The sequence below is a fragment of the Strongylocentrotus purpuratus genome, unplaced genomic scaffold, assembly GCF_000002235.5.
Source record: "Strongylocentrotus purpuratus isolate Spur 01 unplaced genomic scaffold, Spur_5.0 spur5_contig_858, whole genome shotgun sequence".
Taxonomy (NCBI): domain Eukaryota; kingdom Metazoa; phylum Echinodermata; class Echinoidea; order Camarodonta; family Strongylocentrotidae; genus Strongylocentrotus; species Strongylocentrotus purpuratus.
In genome coordinates this window covers 433,058-450,230 of record NW_022145566.1, presented here as the reverse complement: position 1 = coordinate 450,230, position 17,173 = coordinate 433,058, and the positions used below count along the sequence as shown (strand labels likewise).

The 17,173-nt window shown below is 38.7% G+C and overlaps 2 protein-coding genes across 2 annotated transcripts; both read right to left on the bottom strand.

Moving 5' to 3' along the window:
• Positions 1-326: 326 nt before the first annotated feature.
• LOC579642 lies at positions 327-7,527 on the bottom strand. Its single transcript, XM_030998046.1, has 6 exons — positions 6,423-7,527; positions 5,862-6,073; positions 5,105-5,260; positions 3,472-3,694; positions 3,106-3,162; positions 327-2,145 (listed from the first exon to the last, which is right to left on the bottom strand). The coding sequence occupies exons 1-6, from the start codon at positions 7,425-7,427 to the stop codon at positions 1,654-1,656; spliced, it is 2,145 nt and encodes a 714-aa protein (XP_030853906.1). The 5' UTR covers positions 7,428-7,527; the 3' UTR covers positions 327-1,653.
• Positions 7,500-17,025, bottom strand: LOC105446810 (serine/arginine repetitive matrix protein 1). Its single transcript, XM_030997141.1, has 6 exons — positions 16,631-17,025; positions 14,937-15,092; positions 14,193-14,462; positions 11,511-11,591; positions 10,766-11,004; positions 7,500-10,250 (listed from the first exon to the last, which is right to left on the bottom strand). Exons 1-6 carry the CDS (start codon positions 16,652-16,654, stop codon positions 7,523-7,525), a joined length of 3,498 nt encoding a protein of 1,165 aa, XP_030853001.1. The 5' UTR covers positions 16,655-17,025; the 3' UTR covers positions 7,500-7,522.
• Positions 17,026-17,173: the final 148 nt, after the last annotated feature.

Here is a 17,173-nt window from a genome sequence, read left to right as displayed (position 1 = left end):
GCAGCAATTTTATCCAAGACAATTGCAAATGCAGGTTATTTACTGTGTTCAACATGTAATCTAAACATACACATTAGGCCATCTGTGTCCATCAACATGTAATATGATTGTCTTCAGGTATTTAATATTTACAGCAATCAATAAACAACAATGTTTTTGTGTTTAACTACATTATTGGCACATACAAAGGACAAATTGAAGATAGCACTAGATTTCAAATCTACCCACATAGATCGCATTATTACAGAAATGTAATACTAAGAGCTCTAAAAAAGTTACATTATTTAACTACAAAGCTCAAAATAATTTGAACAGCCACTCTTATGAGAAGCACACTCACAGCATCATATTTTACAGTGATAGGCAATCTAGATTTGTGAAACTTCTTTTTCTAATCAATGATGATAGATATTTGGATAATTGCACTGTCATTAAAACTCTCTTTGGCCTATATTTAACTAAAAATTTAAACCAACACTTGGTTTAAGGTTTTGTTAAAATATGGATTGAACAAAGGAAGTTGGTCTGAGGTTTTCCTTTTATTAAACAAAATCAGAATCACATCTAACTGCAGAATTGGTAGACTAAAGACCTGATTATGGGACTAATGTGACTCTGCATTTAAAAGACAATTAACCATTTGCCAATATATTTATTCAATAAATATTCAATATAATTATATAAGGCACCAAGAGCTATCTTTTTTGACCAAATTCATTTGAAAGTGGTGCAAATAAATAGTTACAGGTTCACTTAGGTTATGTGAATGGGATATAAGTTATTCTTCACTTGTTCGTACTCACTATCTGTTAGTCCATAGTATACTGAGTAAACCGTTTTTGAGGTTGCTAGGCCTAGTCGTATACAAATATCTTTTTAGGTGACTTGTAAACACATTAAAACTCTAAAATAATGAATAATCTGAAAAGCAGCATTAACCCAAAGCCTACTGGAACTGGGTGGTTCCTGTATTAAAGCCTATGGGAATGAGAGAATTCAGTAGTTAAGGGGTTAATTTTGTCCACAAGAGTAAAATCCTTTTAAATGATGGGGAATAGATGGCTTAAGCACACATATTCCTTTTACATTTAAATTATTTAAAAATCATAAAAATGTATCTCTGGAGTCAAGATGAAATTAAAAAAAAAAGAGACAGATATCCATCTATACTCTTCAATAAATATGGATGGCCCAATATGCACATGGTCACATGAGCAAAGTCTTTGCAACAAAAAAAAAAACTTATCAAATCAGTAAATGCGATTTTAACAATGCTGGCCTTGATTGGAATAAATAAAGCAGTTGTTTGTAATGCAATTTCTTCTGTATGAAATAAAGCAGCTGCTTTTCATGTAATATCTTCTGGAAGGCCTCATTGTGAGTAAATCTTACAAAACCTTACTGTGTGTATATCTTAAAGACCTCAGTGTGTGTATATCTTACAAGACCTTACTGTGTGTGTATCTTATAAGACCTTACTGTGCGTATATCTTACAAGACCTTACTGTGTGTATATCTTATAAGACCTTACTGTGTGTATATCTTATAAAACCTCACTGTGTGTATATCTTATAAGACCTCACTGTGTGTATAACAAGACCTCACTGTGTGTATATCTTATAAGACCTCACTGTGTGTATATCTTATAAGACCTCACTGTGTGTATATCTTATAAGTAGAAGACATCCGCATTGCAAGGACCTGTTGACCTCCCAGTCCACCATCAGGATCACCTCCAAGTTTGACAACTTTCCTCTCCTCCACCTCAAGAGTTCTCCTTCCACCTGGTAAAACAGCATCAATGGCCCACTGAAAGTCCCAATGGATGATCCATCGCTCCATGTCGAGCATCTCTACCAGGACATCAAACACAACAGGACCGGTCCTCAGCCTCCCTGGCACTCCCCCTGGGTAACCCACACTCTCCTTGATGCCACCAGTGATAGGTGTGAGGGCAGTGTTCAGGAGGACATCAGCGAGGGTCTTACCCTGGACACCAGCGATGAGTTGGATTCCTCGTAGCTTCATGTCGAGGGTCTTCTCTGCTTCCTCCAGACTGGATATCTCATCAATGATGACAATCTCAGGTCTGTGGTTCTGGTACACTTCACTCATGACCTTGTGCTGGAGATTGCTTTCTATAACCTGCATCAGAAAAGAAAACAAAATATCAAATAAAAGACAGAATTAGCCTTGTCTCTTCCGTGTATGTATCAGTAACTTATTATCCTATTGGTTCTGCACCTTTTGGCCCTACCTGGCATTCCTTGTTGGTGATGTTACCCTCCTAAATGCAGCACTTGGTGAGCCTTGATAATCCCTGTAATGCCATTGTATAAAGAAAGAGGGTTTGTTGCATCTGAGAAACATCCATTATTGATTGATTGTCGCTTTATTCAAAAGAATCATGATTCAAAGCAATAATGCCGCATTGCTCAGGATCTACATATAAAAAATGCATTCAAAGATATTACAAGAGCAAATAGCAAAAGCTGAGGATCACTGGTGAAGATTCTATAACTATTCTAAATGATTCCAAGGTCAAAGTGTAAGAGACTGATAGATGCTTAATGAACTCAGAAGATTTTTAATTCTCAGATGAAGATTCGTCTCTCCTCATATAATCAAGATTAATTGTTAATTTGTTTGTTAATGTTATCAAGTGTATGTAGTTCCGGTCACAGAGAGATATCAAATGGGCGAATTGACTGTAGCTTAAAGGGGCATGTTCCCGCCAGTGTAGTTATCACTACTCTAGTCATCGCCATCTTGGTTCCAAAGATCGACTTCAAATTTGCATACAGCTGTCAATCAAAGTACGCACGGCCTGGCCTGCCTTCGCCAAGCCAGCTGATCGCTGCCGATAGTGACGAAAGTGGGTGGAAACAGCAGCCGAATCTTAGAGCTGAACTGCGATTGGTATGACTTCGGCACATGTATGCCATAATCGGCATTGTGCGGGCATTCGGAACATGCCATCTGCGTAAGGGTCGTATTCTGTTGGTGTCAATAGGTAGCTAGCACCGTCCGCCAGCGGGTACGTATTTTGAACGCCCTCTGGAATACGGGGAACATGCCCCTTTAACTATTGTGCATGATTCTCACCTGTAATCTTCGAGCAGATCCTATAGATTGATGTGGAATGTCTCCCTCTCCAGCTATCTGTGCATTAAAAAAAGGAGAAGTTGAAGTTATTTGATATAAAACTGAACTATGAATACATTTATCATAGATACAATGGTGACTTTTCTGGAAACATATTGTTATCATGCGTGTATAGAATCAAGTGACTGAAAGTAAATTTCTGTTGAACTTTCATGACCAACTTACTTGCTACAAACAGGCTATGGAAGTATACAATACCTGCAACACCCAAATAACAATTCAATAATTTAGATAATACAAAGTTTGCATTAGGAGCATCTTATTCATCAAGCAATCTTTGTCCACTGCAAGTAACCTAGAACTTACCTCTGATAATGTGTCAATGATCATGACATTCTTCTTCTCCACATCACTCAACACCCTTGCAGCTTCCCTCAACAGAGTTGTCTTGCCCACCCCTGTAGGTCCAACAACCAGAATGGACTTGCCCTTGTTGAATATATCATACAATGGGCTGAGGCATCCTGGAAGGGGGTGTTCAACCTTGGCTGTCATGCCAATGACCTCTCCTTGTATGTTTGCCAGCAGGCTGTACCACAAAAACAAACGATCAACAATATATCATTTTCAAATAGAAACATGTCTGCTCCTGTTAATGTGATCAGTCTTACATTTTGAAACATGATATTCGATTCAGTTTGTGTGCTGGAACAAACAGGAACTTTGAATGACACTACATTATACTGACATTAGCGATTTGCCAAGTTGAAATTGTCCATACATATAGCAATAAAAAATATTTACAAATTCATCATTCGCTTTAATATCTTCATGCACTTATGTTCAAACCTGAACCAATCTGTTTTTCTAGTTTTCTGATTTCCTTCAAGAAGAGTCCACTTTGCCCATTTCATACTCGGCTTACATGATGGCAGCGGTGGGATATGCAGTGCACTTTGCCCATTTCATACTTGCCTAACATGATGGCAGCGTTTGGGATATGCAGTGCACTTTGCCCATTTCACACTAGCCTAACATGATGGCAGCGGTGGGATATGCAGTGCACTTTGCCCATTTCATACTTGCCTAACATGATGGCAGCGTTTGGGATATGCAGTGCACTTTGCCCATTTCATACTCGCCTAACATGATGGCAGCGGTGGGATATGCAGTGCACTTTGCCCATTTCACACTTGCCTAACATGATGGCAGCGTTTGGGATATGCAGCGCATTTTGCTCATTTCATACTTGCCTAACATGATGGCAGCGTTGGGGATATGCAGTGCACTTTGCCCATTTCATACTTGCCTAACATGATGGCAGCGTTTGGGATATGCAGTGCACTTTGCCCATTTCATACTCGCCTAACATGATGGCAGCGTTTGGGATATGCAGCGCATTTTGCTCATTTCATACTTGCCTAACATGATGGCAGCGTTGGGGATATGCAGTGCACTTTGCCCATTTCACACTTGCCTAACATGATGGCAGCGTTTGGGATATGCAGCGCATTTTGCTCATTTCACACTTGCCTAACATGATGGCAGCGTTTGGGATATGCAGTGCACTTTGCCCATTTCACACTTGCCTAACATGATGGCAGCGGTGGGATATGCAGTGCACTTTGCCCATTTCATACTTGCCTAACATGATGGCAGTGGTCGATATGTAGGCTTTCTTGGCCCTCTTCATGAAGCCCTAGATAACGTCAAAGGTTTGTTCACATATGATGCGGTAAGCCACACCGGCTCACCATGTTTTTGTAAGAATACTCACATGTACTGCACATCACATTTTTGTATTTATAACACATAGATAAGGGAGGACCTTTGTTGTATACAGCTACTTTTTTTTCTTTCCCACCTACAATTCATTGATTACAAAAAGCCACTACATTGTACTGTGGTACATGTGGAAAAGCTTCAATTCTCCCATACAAAGTGGATCTAAAAGTATTACAAAATACAAATGAAGAACACATTATTCCAGGTGATTTACCCAAGTCTGTGAAGTGTATCCGTGACCATGCCTTGACTGTTGCTTGTCCTGGCAAAGCCGCTGTCTTCCAAGATACCCTTCAAGTCCTGCTTGGTCACCTCATCACGATTCAGCACTTTTTCCATCATTTCAGAACTCAACCCAGACTTCAGATACCTACAAGCAACAAAAGGTATCTTATAACAGCCACACTTCAACCATTCGATCTATAGAACTAGGAGAAACATAGCATGTACTCATTTCATTTTCAATTTTCCTAAGAGCCTGCTAGATTCAAACTTCAGCCTATGTGTCCATTCAGTGCTTGGCTTCCATAACTGTTATCAATAATGTCCTCAATAATTCCTGAAATAACTAGGATGGTAAATGCAAATATAATCAGACGTTGAGCCTCCCCTTAATGAATAATCACACTGGGATATAAAGCTGTGAAAATTTAGATGAGTTGAAGTTACTTCAGTTTACATCCAAAAACAGTATGGCTGTTATTCACGTACACGTAATTTCAAATAAACATCCCTTCTGAGGATTGAAGTGCTTTATCATAGTACTTACGAGTAGGTATCAGAAAAGAAAAAAGTCAGGATTACACATAATGATGCATTCAGCTTTACAAATGTCATTTGCTCAAGCTGGAATCAAAGCCAAGCTTAGATAATAATGTTTGAAAAGCAGATGTACCAATAAGCTCTACTGCCCCCTATCAAATTATTTGTGAGAATTGTGAATTATTTCTGAAATTACAGTTACAACTCACCGTGCTCTGGGTTTCCTGCCAACATCCAAGACAACTTCTGCTAACTGAATAAAGGAATAGCTGGAGCTTTCTTGTGATAGCTGCTGTAGAGCCAGTTGAATGCTTGCAGGAAAAGCCTCAACAAACTTAATCACATCTGATAGAAGCAGATCATCAAATTCTTCATCTTGCTCATCCGTAATGAGGCATGGATTGATTGGAATGGAAGCTTGCTAGGAGGATTAAATACAAAACAAAAACATAAGATCCAAAGGTGAAGACCAAGAAAAACAAGATTATAATGACTGCAATGTTTTGTCAATATTGCAGCCTATGTTGAAATATTCTACAAAAAAAAAACAGTTCTTGTGAATGATTTTATCAAAACAATCATTCTCGGTTACTTTGAGATAAGTTTCATATTTCTAATCTGTGTGTGATGGAACTTTCTGTGTTGACTGTGATTAAAACAACTATGCCAAATTATATGATAAGTTTTATGAAAATGTTATCACAAACTAACTCTTTGATATCAAAAGTTTTACCTGTATCTAAAGCTACCATACCTGTTGTGGATCTTACCTCACTGAGTGGATGAATGAAGACTGGGTTGTTGCCCTCCTTGAACTGTAATACCATTGGCTTCATCCACTGTGGGGATGCAGACAGCTTGGTTTCAGGAGAAGTCTTGACCCATTGCTGTTGCTCCCACTGTACGAAAGTCACTTGTTGAGGAGGGAGAGTTTGAGCTTGCAACATCAAGCCCATAGGGATTTGAGGGATTATTCCTGGAGCTAGGTTAGGCACATTGGTGATTTGCTGTTGTTGTTGTTGGTGTATTTGATAGTATTGCTGCTGCACATTGGTGTTTTGCTGTTGTTGTTGGTGTGTCTGATAGTATTGCTGCTGCACATTGGTGTTTTGCTGTTGCTGTTGTTGGTGTGTTTGATGGTATTGCTGCTGCACATTGGTGTTTTGCTGTTGTTGTTGGTGTGTTTGATGGTATTGCTGCTGCACATCGGTGTTTTGCTGTTGCTTTTGGTGGTGTGTTTGGTAGTGCTGCTGCACATTGGTGTTTTGCTGTTGTTGGTGTTGTTGTTGTTGTGTTTGATGGTATTTCTGCTGCACATTGGTGTTTTGCTGTTGCTTTTGGTGGTGTGTTTGGTAGTGCTGCTGCACATTGGTGTTTTGCTGTTGTTGGTGTTGTTGTTGGTGTGTTTGATGGTATTTCTGCTGCACATTGGTGTTTTGCTGTTGCTTTTGGTGGTGTGTTTGGTAGTGCTGCTGCACATTGGTGTTTTGCTGTTGGTGTGTTTGATGGTGTTGCTGCGGCACATGGGTGTTTTGCTGTTGTTGTTGGTGATGTGTTTGGTGTTGCTGCTGCACATGGGTGTTTTGCTGCAGTTGTTGGTGTGTTTGATGGTGTTGCTGCTGCACATGGGTGTTTTGCTGTTGTTGTTGGTGTGTTTGATGGTGTTGCTGCTGCACATTGGTGTTTTGCTGCTGTTGTTGCTGAGGTGTATGTGCCAAGCTAGTCATAAAATCAGCACCCCAATCTTCTGCATCTTGAAAAACTTGCTCTAACATATCTTCTGCATCTTGAAAAAGTTGGACTAACACATCTTCCTTTTCAGCATTTTGCTCCTGGTTGAGTTTACTTTTTGGTTTAGTGGCTGTGTTACTCAAAACCTGATCATTTTTGGGAAATCTTTCTGTTCTTGTCTCCCTTCCTGCTCTGTGAAACTAATACTGCTTGAGGTACTGGCATCCGATTCCCTTTTCTCAGCAGGACAGTCTTTGAACAGGGTTGGTCTTTGCCGATGATGAGTCATTTCAGACTTTATATGTTCTTTTTCAGTTTTGAGAGCTGGCTTGTCAGAAAGCTTTTGAGAAGGCTCCTTCTTCTTCTTTGACTCGGCATTCACAGCATCATTTACTTCAGAGTTCTCCTGCTGTTTTTGCTGATGTTTATCCTGTTTAAATGGTTGTTCTTTAGCTTTGACTGGAATGGAGGAGGGTGTAACAGTGTGTTTCTTGGACTCCACATCATTCTGCGATTTCTGACTTTGTTCTTTTTTGACAACCTCTCTTGGAGTGTGAGAATTTTTAGATGAGCTTGCTTGGTCTTTTGTATTTGCTAGACCACATGCTCCTATTTCACTGCTTATCTCTGCCTTTTTGTCATTTTGCACTTTTGGTTGAGGCATCTGATTTTGTCCTTTTTTATTGGTCGCTCCGGGACTGGGACAACTTTTAGATGAACTGTTCTGTTCTTGAGTTTTGGCTACACAAGTTGGCTTGTCAGAAAACTTTTGAGAAGACTCTGTTTTCTTCTTTGACTCGGCTTTCACAGCATTAATTACTTCAGAGTTCTCCTGCTGTTTTTGCTGATGCTTATCCTGTCTGGATGGTTGTTCTTTAGCTTTGGCTGGACCAGAGGCTGATGTTACACTACTTTTCTCTGACTTTTTGTCATTTTGCACTTTTGGTTGAGGCATTTGATTTTGTCCTTTTTTATTGGTCGCTCCGGGACTGGGACAACTTTTAGATGAACTGTTCTGTTCTTGAGTTTTGGCTACACAAGTTGGCTTGTCAGAAAACTTTTGAGAAGACTCTGTTTTCTTCTTTGACTCGGCTTTCACAGCATTCATTACTTCAGAGTTCTCCTGCTGTTTTTGCTGATGCTTATCCTGTCTGGATGGTTGTTCTTTAGCTTTGGCTGGACCAGAGGCTGGTGTTACACTACTTTTCTCTGCCTTTTTGTCATTTTGCACTTTTGGTTGAGGCATCTGATTTTGTCCTTTTTTATTGGTTGCACCAGGACTGGGACAACTTTTAGATGAACTGTTCTGTTTTGAAGTCTTGGCTGAAGTTTTGTCTGAAGTTACACTGCTTTTCTTTGGCTTCACACCATTCTGCGTTTTCTGCTGAGGCAATGTGTTTTGTTCTTTTTTGACAGTATCTTTTGGACAGGGATTTTTGGAAGAATTGGATTGTTCCTTCGTCTTGGTCTTGGGTGCACTATTGTTCTTTCTCTTTGCATCATTCTGCACACCCTGTTGAGACATCTTACCTTTTTCTTTTTCTTTAGAACTGAGGAGACTTTTAGATTGTTTGGGTTGCTCTTTGGTCTTTGCTGGACCAGATGCTCCAATTCCTTTGCTTTCCTTTGGTTTTACATCATTCTGAACTTTTACCTTCAGCTGATTCTTTTCTTTCCCAACAGGAACCCCAAGACTGAGGGGACTTTTAGATGGACCAGTTTGTTCTCGAGGATTGGCTGGACCACAGGTTGGACCACAGGTAGTTACACTACTTTTCTTTGACTTCACATCATTCTGCATTTTCTCAGGAAGCATCTGATTTTGTTCTTTTTCAACATTTCCTCCTGATTTGTTAGATTTCAGTTGGGGTGGAGATTCTTTTTCTACTGTATTGTTTTTCTTTTTCTTTTTCTTTTTCTTTTTCTTTTTTGCTGATAAAGTTCGGATACATTCTTGAAGCTGTTCTGGTTGTTGTTGCTGCTTCTGGTGAGTACTTGTTGCTGCTACTGCACCAACAGAGCTTGCACTTTGATTTGTCTTTGGCCTTACACTCTTATCCAAACTGTTTTCTTGCTGCTTCTTCTTTTCATTACTGGCCGCTACTGAAGGCTGAGTTAATTTCTCTCCTTGGGCATTGGCAACTTGAGGATAGTTTACTTGCTCTTTTGACTGTGAATGTGAACCACAGTTTCCATGATGTTCATGTTTTTGCACTTGATGTTTTTGCTTCTTTGGAGGTAAATCTTGTGAGTGCATACGAATGCTTTCATCTGATGTTTCTTCAATGTCAGAAGCTTCATCTCGAGTCAAACGGGGTGGAGCTTGTTTCGTGATTGCATTTTCTGTCAGACATCCTGCCTTGCCTTGCAAAACATTCGCATAGGTGCTTTGAACCATTTTCTTTGCATTACAATCAAAGTGTGGTTGTTGCGTTGTCTCCTTTCTGATATTGCTGGTTACAAGATGCAAAGCACCATGGCTTTCTTTTTGGCTGGTAATGTATGGTTCCACACTTTCAATCTCTTCACCTTGCTGATGTTGCTCTTGTGTTTCACCCTGAAACTTTTGGTGCAGCTCATTTTGAGTGACCCTTTGTTTCTGCACCTCAGTTCTGTCATACTTTGCCTCCTCAGTGTAAGACTCAATAGCTTGTACTAAACAAGGAGCTTGTTGTGTGCTTTCATTTCCTGTTGCAGCCATGCCCTCCAGAGCAGCTGCATATGAAGATGGGTGACTGGATACGTTCTCAGGACCAGAGACCATGTCTCCTCTTCTCGGGTTATACCAACAGTCCAACTGCTGTGGACTCTGCACCGAAGCATTGGAGCGTTGGTTAAGCTCAGCCAGCATTGGAGCTGACATTATACTAGCAAAATCAACCACAAAAGAGACATGAAGTCACTATCATGAGACATTGTTAATTTGTTTCAATACAATTAAGAAAATCTGAATGGAGATAAATGATGACATTTTTTTCATTATTTTTCTTCAGATCTCAAAGATAGCCAAGATAATAACTAAATAGGGGCTAGAAGCAAACACAACCTCACAAAACTTACATTAATCTCTTAAATACAATATAATATTGCTATAACGTATGATTCCCATTGACCCTAGCTTGAGATATCTAAGGCTTGGTATGTTATTATTTAAAACGAAATAAGAAAAGAAACAAAAGTTATCTAATTTCCAGTGTGTACGTAGCTAATGTTCCTTAGAAGTGAACAAAGCATATCAATAAAGCTAAATAAGATTTATAAAATGATTAAGGTAGCACACTCAATATAGTGCAAGTATAAGGTTATATTGTTTGTGTAACTACACAAATTACTGCTGCTTTTGTTTGTATAACATACAATACAAGTCCATCACTGTACATACCTTAACATCGCTTGATAAAGGAAAGGAATCATCTTAGAGGAAACTTGGGCCATTTCTCTAAGATTGTTGATAGCTTGTCTTTGTGATTTTCCACAATAATCCAGTGGGTCGTCCACTACAGGTGTTCTCTGGGAGCCAACTAAGATGTCTACACAGCTATTTGGTACCATTCCATAGATCTGCAACAGTTCTGCCAGAGGCATGAGGAAGCTGTGGTCACGTATGATACGATCTGCTTCCTGCAATCAAGTGGTCAAAATCATTAATTGTTTACGTGCTGTCACCTATGCCTGCATGGGAAGGGAAAAAGAAATCTTAATCACTAAGACCCTCTGGCCTCTGCTACTGGATGATCTGAATGGAATGAGCAGACTGACCACTACATCAAGCTTCTCATTACTCTTCCATGAATAATAGTGCAGTGGATTCTTAACCCACTACCTACGGCAACCAAGTGGTCCATCGATTATGCCTAGACAATTCAGTAGTCAAAGGGGTTAACATGCAAATCTGGTAGCTTTTCTGCACATGGAGCCTTCATTTAACATCCTATTCAAACGAGGGACGGCATCTGCATGTTATCCCCAGCAATCAACCGCATACCTGTTAAACAGGGGAGGGGTATGTTAACACACAGCGAAAGCTCCTGTCATTCACCTGGGCTGGATCAAAGCCCACAATACTTGGTTCAACAGGCAGATGCTGTATCACATGAGGGAATCGCACTTCCTCAATTTTTACTTACCAAGACATCAAAAACTCTGACAATCTTCAAGCCTGCATTCTCTCCTAGATCATGAGACACGTGAAGGACATCGTACACAACCTGCAATGACAGAAGAATAAAAAATTAATAATAATAATAATAATAATAATAATAATAATAGCCTAATAGTCCACTCCAAATTTTATTAAACCAAAACGGAAATTCTTTTTGCCCAATTGATCGTGAACCCGGCAGCCACTGAGCAGCGCCAGATCGACGTTGCTCTATCCCTTATTGTTGAATGGTGAAGGAAACTTCATTCAAGCAAGCATATATATTCAAAACCATATGATATAATCATCAGTATCTATTTGCACTGAAAAAAATAGTATAGTATTATTGACTGCTTTGAGAGAAATAGTTGTTTTTATACGCTTAAGGGAAGGTTAGAATTGTGCTATTGCCCGAGGCGTGCCGAGGGCAATAGCACAATTGTTAACCTTCCCGAGAGTGTATAAAAACAACTATTTTTCGAATATTAAAGCAGTCATTAATACTTTTATAAGCTGAAAACAAAAGAGTCTACTAATGACACCATCTTGGCCTTTCTCTAGTTTATCTGCACGGTTGTTTTTTATGAGTGTATCTTTGAGAGTAGACTAGATCTAGATTCTAGTCTAAGCAAGATATTTTTACAATTTTTACTGTGGGAAATATGGAGAAGAACCTGCACTTTCATATGACACCTCACTTATTGAGTATCACCTTCAGGATCACAACAGATAAAGGTTTGAATCTCGAATTGAAAAAAAAAACTTTTTTGCATGGTCGCGCAATGCACGTAGACTGCATAGAGACAGCATTGCGTGCAATCTCTATGGGAAGAATTTAGCACACAACATCGATGCGCGATCAGACACCCTGACCTATTTTCGTCTACGTCTATGCTGGTACTCCATTTTCAGCAACTTAACGAACATGTTTATGGATAATTTCACGTACCCTTTTTGTTGTTCTTGCTGTCAGCGAGTCTTGCATTTCATAAGTTGAAATCTTGGGAGAGTTTCTTTAGCCATTTTTGTCTTGTTTGGAATTGTCTTGTCTTGTATGAAAATACCAACCAATTCTTCGCACACGTACGGTATCCTCGATCGCTCAAACCATTTTTTAACATGTAAACCTATGGATAACCAAGGTCTGGGATTTTAGAACTATTTTTTAGAACTATTACATGGGTTTGGAATTTTACCGGGAATTTTACAGGAATAGTTAAAGTTTATTAATGCAATTTCAACCAATCAGATGGCTGGATTTCTTAAGTGAGGTATATAATGTGTAATATCTCTTTTTTTTAAATCACAGGAATGAAACTATATAAAAAAAGAAAATACAGGTGTGTGTTTAAAATATTTTTGTTTTGTTTACACATGCAAGTCAATCTGATCTGATCATTAATATGTTTGGGGATATTATTATAGTATTAATGACTGCTTTAAGAGAAATAGTTGTTTGTTATACGCTCAAGGGAAGGTTAGAATTGTGCTATGGCCCGAGGCGTGCCGAGGGCAATAGCCCAATTGTAACCTTCCCGTCATTTTCTGTCATTAATACTTTTATATGCCGACAAAATTATGACACCACCTTGGCCTTTCTCTAGTATATCTGCACGGTTGTTTTTTTTTAGTGTTTCTTTGAGAGTAGACTAGATCTAGATTCTAGTCTAAGCAAGATATTTTTACAATTTTGGGGGTGGGCCGGCCCTGTGGGGAATATGGAGAAAATCCTGCGCTTTCATATGACACCTCACTTATTGAGTATCATCTTCAGGATCACAAGCAATATTAGTTTGAATCTCTGGTAATTAAAACATCGACCAATCTAGCATGATCGAGTGCGCAATGGCCAATGGAAATGCATAGGGATGTGTGTAATCTCTACGGGAAGGATCTGCATCTGTCCGTGATGTACAAATCACTACAAGCACCAGCATCTGGTTGTCGCGTACTAGAATCTAGATCTAGGCCTACTGAACAAAATTATGGAAGATTTCACATACCCTTTTTGGTGTTCTTGCTGTCAGCATGTCTCGCATTTGATCCTCATCCAGAAGTTGAAATCTTGGGAGAGTTCTACAGCCATTTTTGCCTTGTTTGAATCGAGATATATTGCCGTACTAAAAATGCCGACCAATTCTTCGCACACGTACGGTATCCGCGATCGCTCAAACCATTTTTTAACATGTAAACCTATGGGTAACCATGGTTACTGGGATTTTAGAACTATTTTTTAAAACTATTACATGGGTTTGGAATTTTACCGGGAATTTTACAGGAATAGTTAAAGTTTATGAATGCGATTTCAACCAATCAGATGGCTGGATTTCTTAAGTGAGGTATATAATCAAATATATGTAACGTATGATCACTCAGCATAGCTAAACTAGACAGTTGACGACTTGACCAATTCACATCTAAAATAGATAAGAATGGCTTTGTACCTTTTTTTATTACCTAAATTTACTTATATTTATGATAAACACTTTGGCTACTTGTATGGAAGATCAGTTTATTAAAATCAATTCATTATCAGTTAACCTAGGACTCAAACAAAGTCAAAGCCCAAAAGAACGTTTTTACATTAGCCTATCATATCATGACTTCCATCATTTTTCATCAAGTCTAGAAAGCCTCACTCTGATAAGGTAGCAATTACTGTAATCACCTTCAAAATGGAGTCATCACTGAGCAACCTTCCGACAGAGTGAATGATGGCCCACTTGTGAATGTTATCTGGAGTTCCACCAGCGATCTTAGCTCCAGGATGAGCCTTGCCCTGTTTAGACCCTGGTGAGAGTGCACCTAGATCTACAGCATAGGAATCTCCTTCCCAGAAGTGAACAAGAAGCCATCCATTCAAGCTGGAGATGCCTATGATTGGACACATGTAAACTGACAGTTTCTCCATCAGAAGCTTCTCAAAGACCCCAGTCTCCTGGAAAATAATAAAAGCATGAAGATTGATACGAATCAGTAAACCAAATAACCACAATATCTTATGCAACAAGTATTACATGCATAACTGAATACATCCATTAATCAGTCAAACTGACACATTATAGGGGGTATTTTTTTTCCTTTCTATATCTAATTATCTATTAAAGATAATGGCACACCTAAAATGTTATATGTTACAGAAATTAGCACTTTCATTATCAATATTATCTCAATACATCAAATTGTGTAAATATATGATTCTTATGGTTTGCTTTAATAAAACACACACACACACACACAAAACAAAAAATATTATCTCAATACATTTTCTACTTTCTAGCATTGATATTATCAATATCATTAATATATTCATCATCATTAATATTATCATGATAATAATAATACAACATATACAGATCATGGTACCGGTACAGTATATAATATATTCTGTATCATCAAGCTGCATTATTACCTTTACAATGGTCACTGCACACTCTGTGGGTATTGATGTAGCTCCTTCCATTAGTGAGGGCATTCCTTGATGAGTTTGATGTGCGTTCACTCTGCTAAGAAATTGGCTCTCCCAAGTGAAGGAACTACCCGTCTCTTCTACACCATCTGCCGCGGCCTGAAATCAAGGTGTAAATGTACCATATAGTCACTGATTACATCCTTACATGTATTTCCTGTATGTGATTCTTTAATTCTGAAATAGGTTAAGACTGAATATTCCAAAGGAAAAGGAAAAGAGAACCAAGGAAAAGTAAGAAGTGGAAATGCCAAATGCATTCACACAAGACCATGAATACTGAATGAGAAGAGAATAAAGGAACATATACCAGATGAGATGGAAGACTCTGGTATGCAGTGAGGAGATGCATGAAAGAAGAAATTGGGTTGAGAAGTTGAAGTAAACTAATGAATATATGTAACTGATAATCAAATGATGTGAAATGAATGTGTATAGGGAGAAGAGACTAGAGAAACAAATACCGGTAGTATTAAATTGCAACAAATCTAGGTATACAAGGAGTCTAATTTTAAGTCTTACAGTAGGTTAAAATCTAGACAGAAATAACCCTCTGATATGGGTCATTTCTTTAGTAAAACTGACATTTGTTGACATTCCCAATCGAAGGTCTAGTGGAGCCAGACATAGTCTCAGTGGAACAACCGACGATAAAGAGAGACTGAAGCTTTTGGTCTAGTTAAAATCTAGACCGAATTTTCCGTCTCTTTCGTTCGTTAGCCTCTTATTGGGGTAGGGTCGGCTCTCTCTTTAGAGACGGAAACCGTCTATACACATTCCCTTGATAACGCCACGGCCATTTCAGGTCGTAGCGTTTTGCCCCCAAAATCCCCCAAAATGTCATTTTACCTCGTGCATATCCACATGTAAATTAGGCCTAGGCTATAATAAATCAGTTCCACTTACCAACTTGACTGAAATAATCAGTTTAATAGTCCCTTTTTAGGAATTTATGGGTCAAAATCGAAATCCATTTTGAAAATCTTTTTCAACATGGATTTCGATTTTGACCCATAAATTCCTAAAAAGGGACTATTAAACTGATTATTTCAGTCAAGTTGGTAAGTGGAACTGATTTATTATAGCCTAGGCCTAATTTACAATATAAAATGCACGAGGTAAAATGACATTTTGGGGGATTTTGGGGGCAAAACGCTACGACCTGAAATGGCCGTGGCGTTATCAAGGGAATGTGTATAGACGGTTTCCGTCTCTAAAGAGAGAGCCGGCCGACCCTACCCCAATAAGAGGCTAACGAACGAAAGAGACGGAAAATTCGGTCTAGTTAAAATCCTGCTGGTTCCAAGACATTTTCGGACATGTTTTTAATTACAAGATCTGAAGATCGAGTATGTAATCTTTATTCAGTTATTTACTGCCTTACTATAGTAAGTAGTAAGTGTAAGCCACAAATTTCTTCACAAATTGAAATTATTTACTCCCAGGAAGCCGGAAGCATAATACATACCGCCGACCCTACCCCAATAAGAGGCTAACGAACGAAAGAGACGAAAAATTTGGTCTAAATACATTCCAAGCTAGACCTACTACTACTACTACTACTACTAGATAAAAACCAAGAAATATATTAGAAATAACCGTCTGGTATGGGGAATTCTTTAATAAAATGGACTGACCGTATGTTCATGATGTACTTCCATCTCTGTATTTGTAGGCGATCAGTGGAGCCAGACTCTCAGCGGAACACCTGCACCCGTTGAGAACTTGCAGCTTTTGGTGAAACTCACGCTTCTAAAGCGATCGCGATGAGTACAGTAGCTTTGTTACTTCCATCTGAATTCCCTTGAACCTCTCATATAGTAATATTCTACATGTCATGTCACATTCAGGCAACTTCAGACTCTAATCAGAGGCTTTTCTACACTTGAAGTCCCTGCTTGAAGAAGAAGAAGCGACCGGAAGACCAACAGCAACAGGACTACGTTTTCTTCCGTATATATACTGTTGATGTTGATGATGATGTTGAACTTTGATTCTCTGGTTTTCGCAGGTTGCATCTGAAGAAGTGGTCGTACCATTATGAAAAACACGGTGATATTAGGGATATTTATCTCAAGCATTGTTATTTTTATCAATCTCTTTTAAATAAATGGGTACCAAATTGTAATATTAAAGTATTTTAAAAACTGAAAACAAGTTTTTTTTACTAAATAACAATT

Coding starts and splice junctions, on each gene's coding strand:
- LOC579642 (XM_030998046.1), bottom strand. CDS start 7,427: ATGTTAGAGCAAGTTTTTCAAGATGCAGAAGATTGGGGTGCTGATTTT. Junction 3,163..3,471: donor TCATTGACACATTATCAGAG/GTAAGTTCTAGG, acceptor TTTAATGCACAG/ATAGCTGGAGAGGGAGACAT. Junction 2,146..3,105: donor GATCTGCTCGAAGATTACAG/GTGAGAATCATG, acceptor TTTCTGATGCAG/GTTATAGAAAGCAATCTCCA.
- LOC105446810 (XM_030997141.1), bottom strand. CDS start 16,654: ATGGAAGTACATCATGAACATACG. Junction 15,093..16,630: donor AAGTACATCATGAACATACG/GTCAGTCCATTT, acceptor CCTTGATTTCAG/GCCGCGGCAGATGGTGTAGA. Junction 11,005..11,510: donor TCAGAGTTTTTGATGTCTTG/GTAAGTAAAAAT, acceptor ACTTGATTGCAG/GAAGCAGATCGTATCATACG.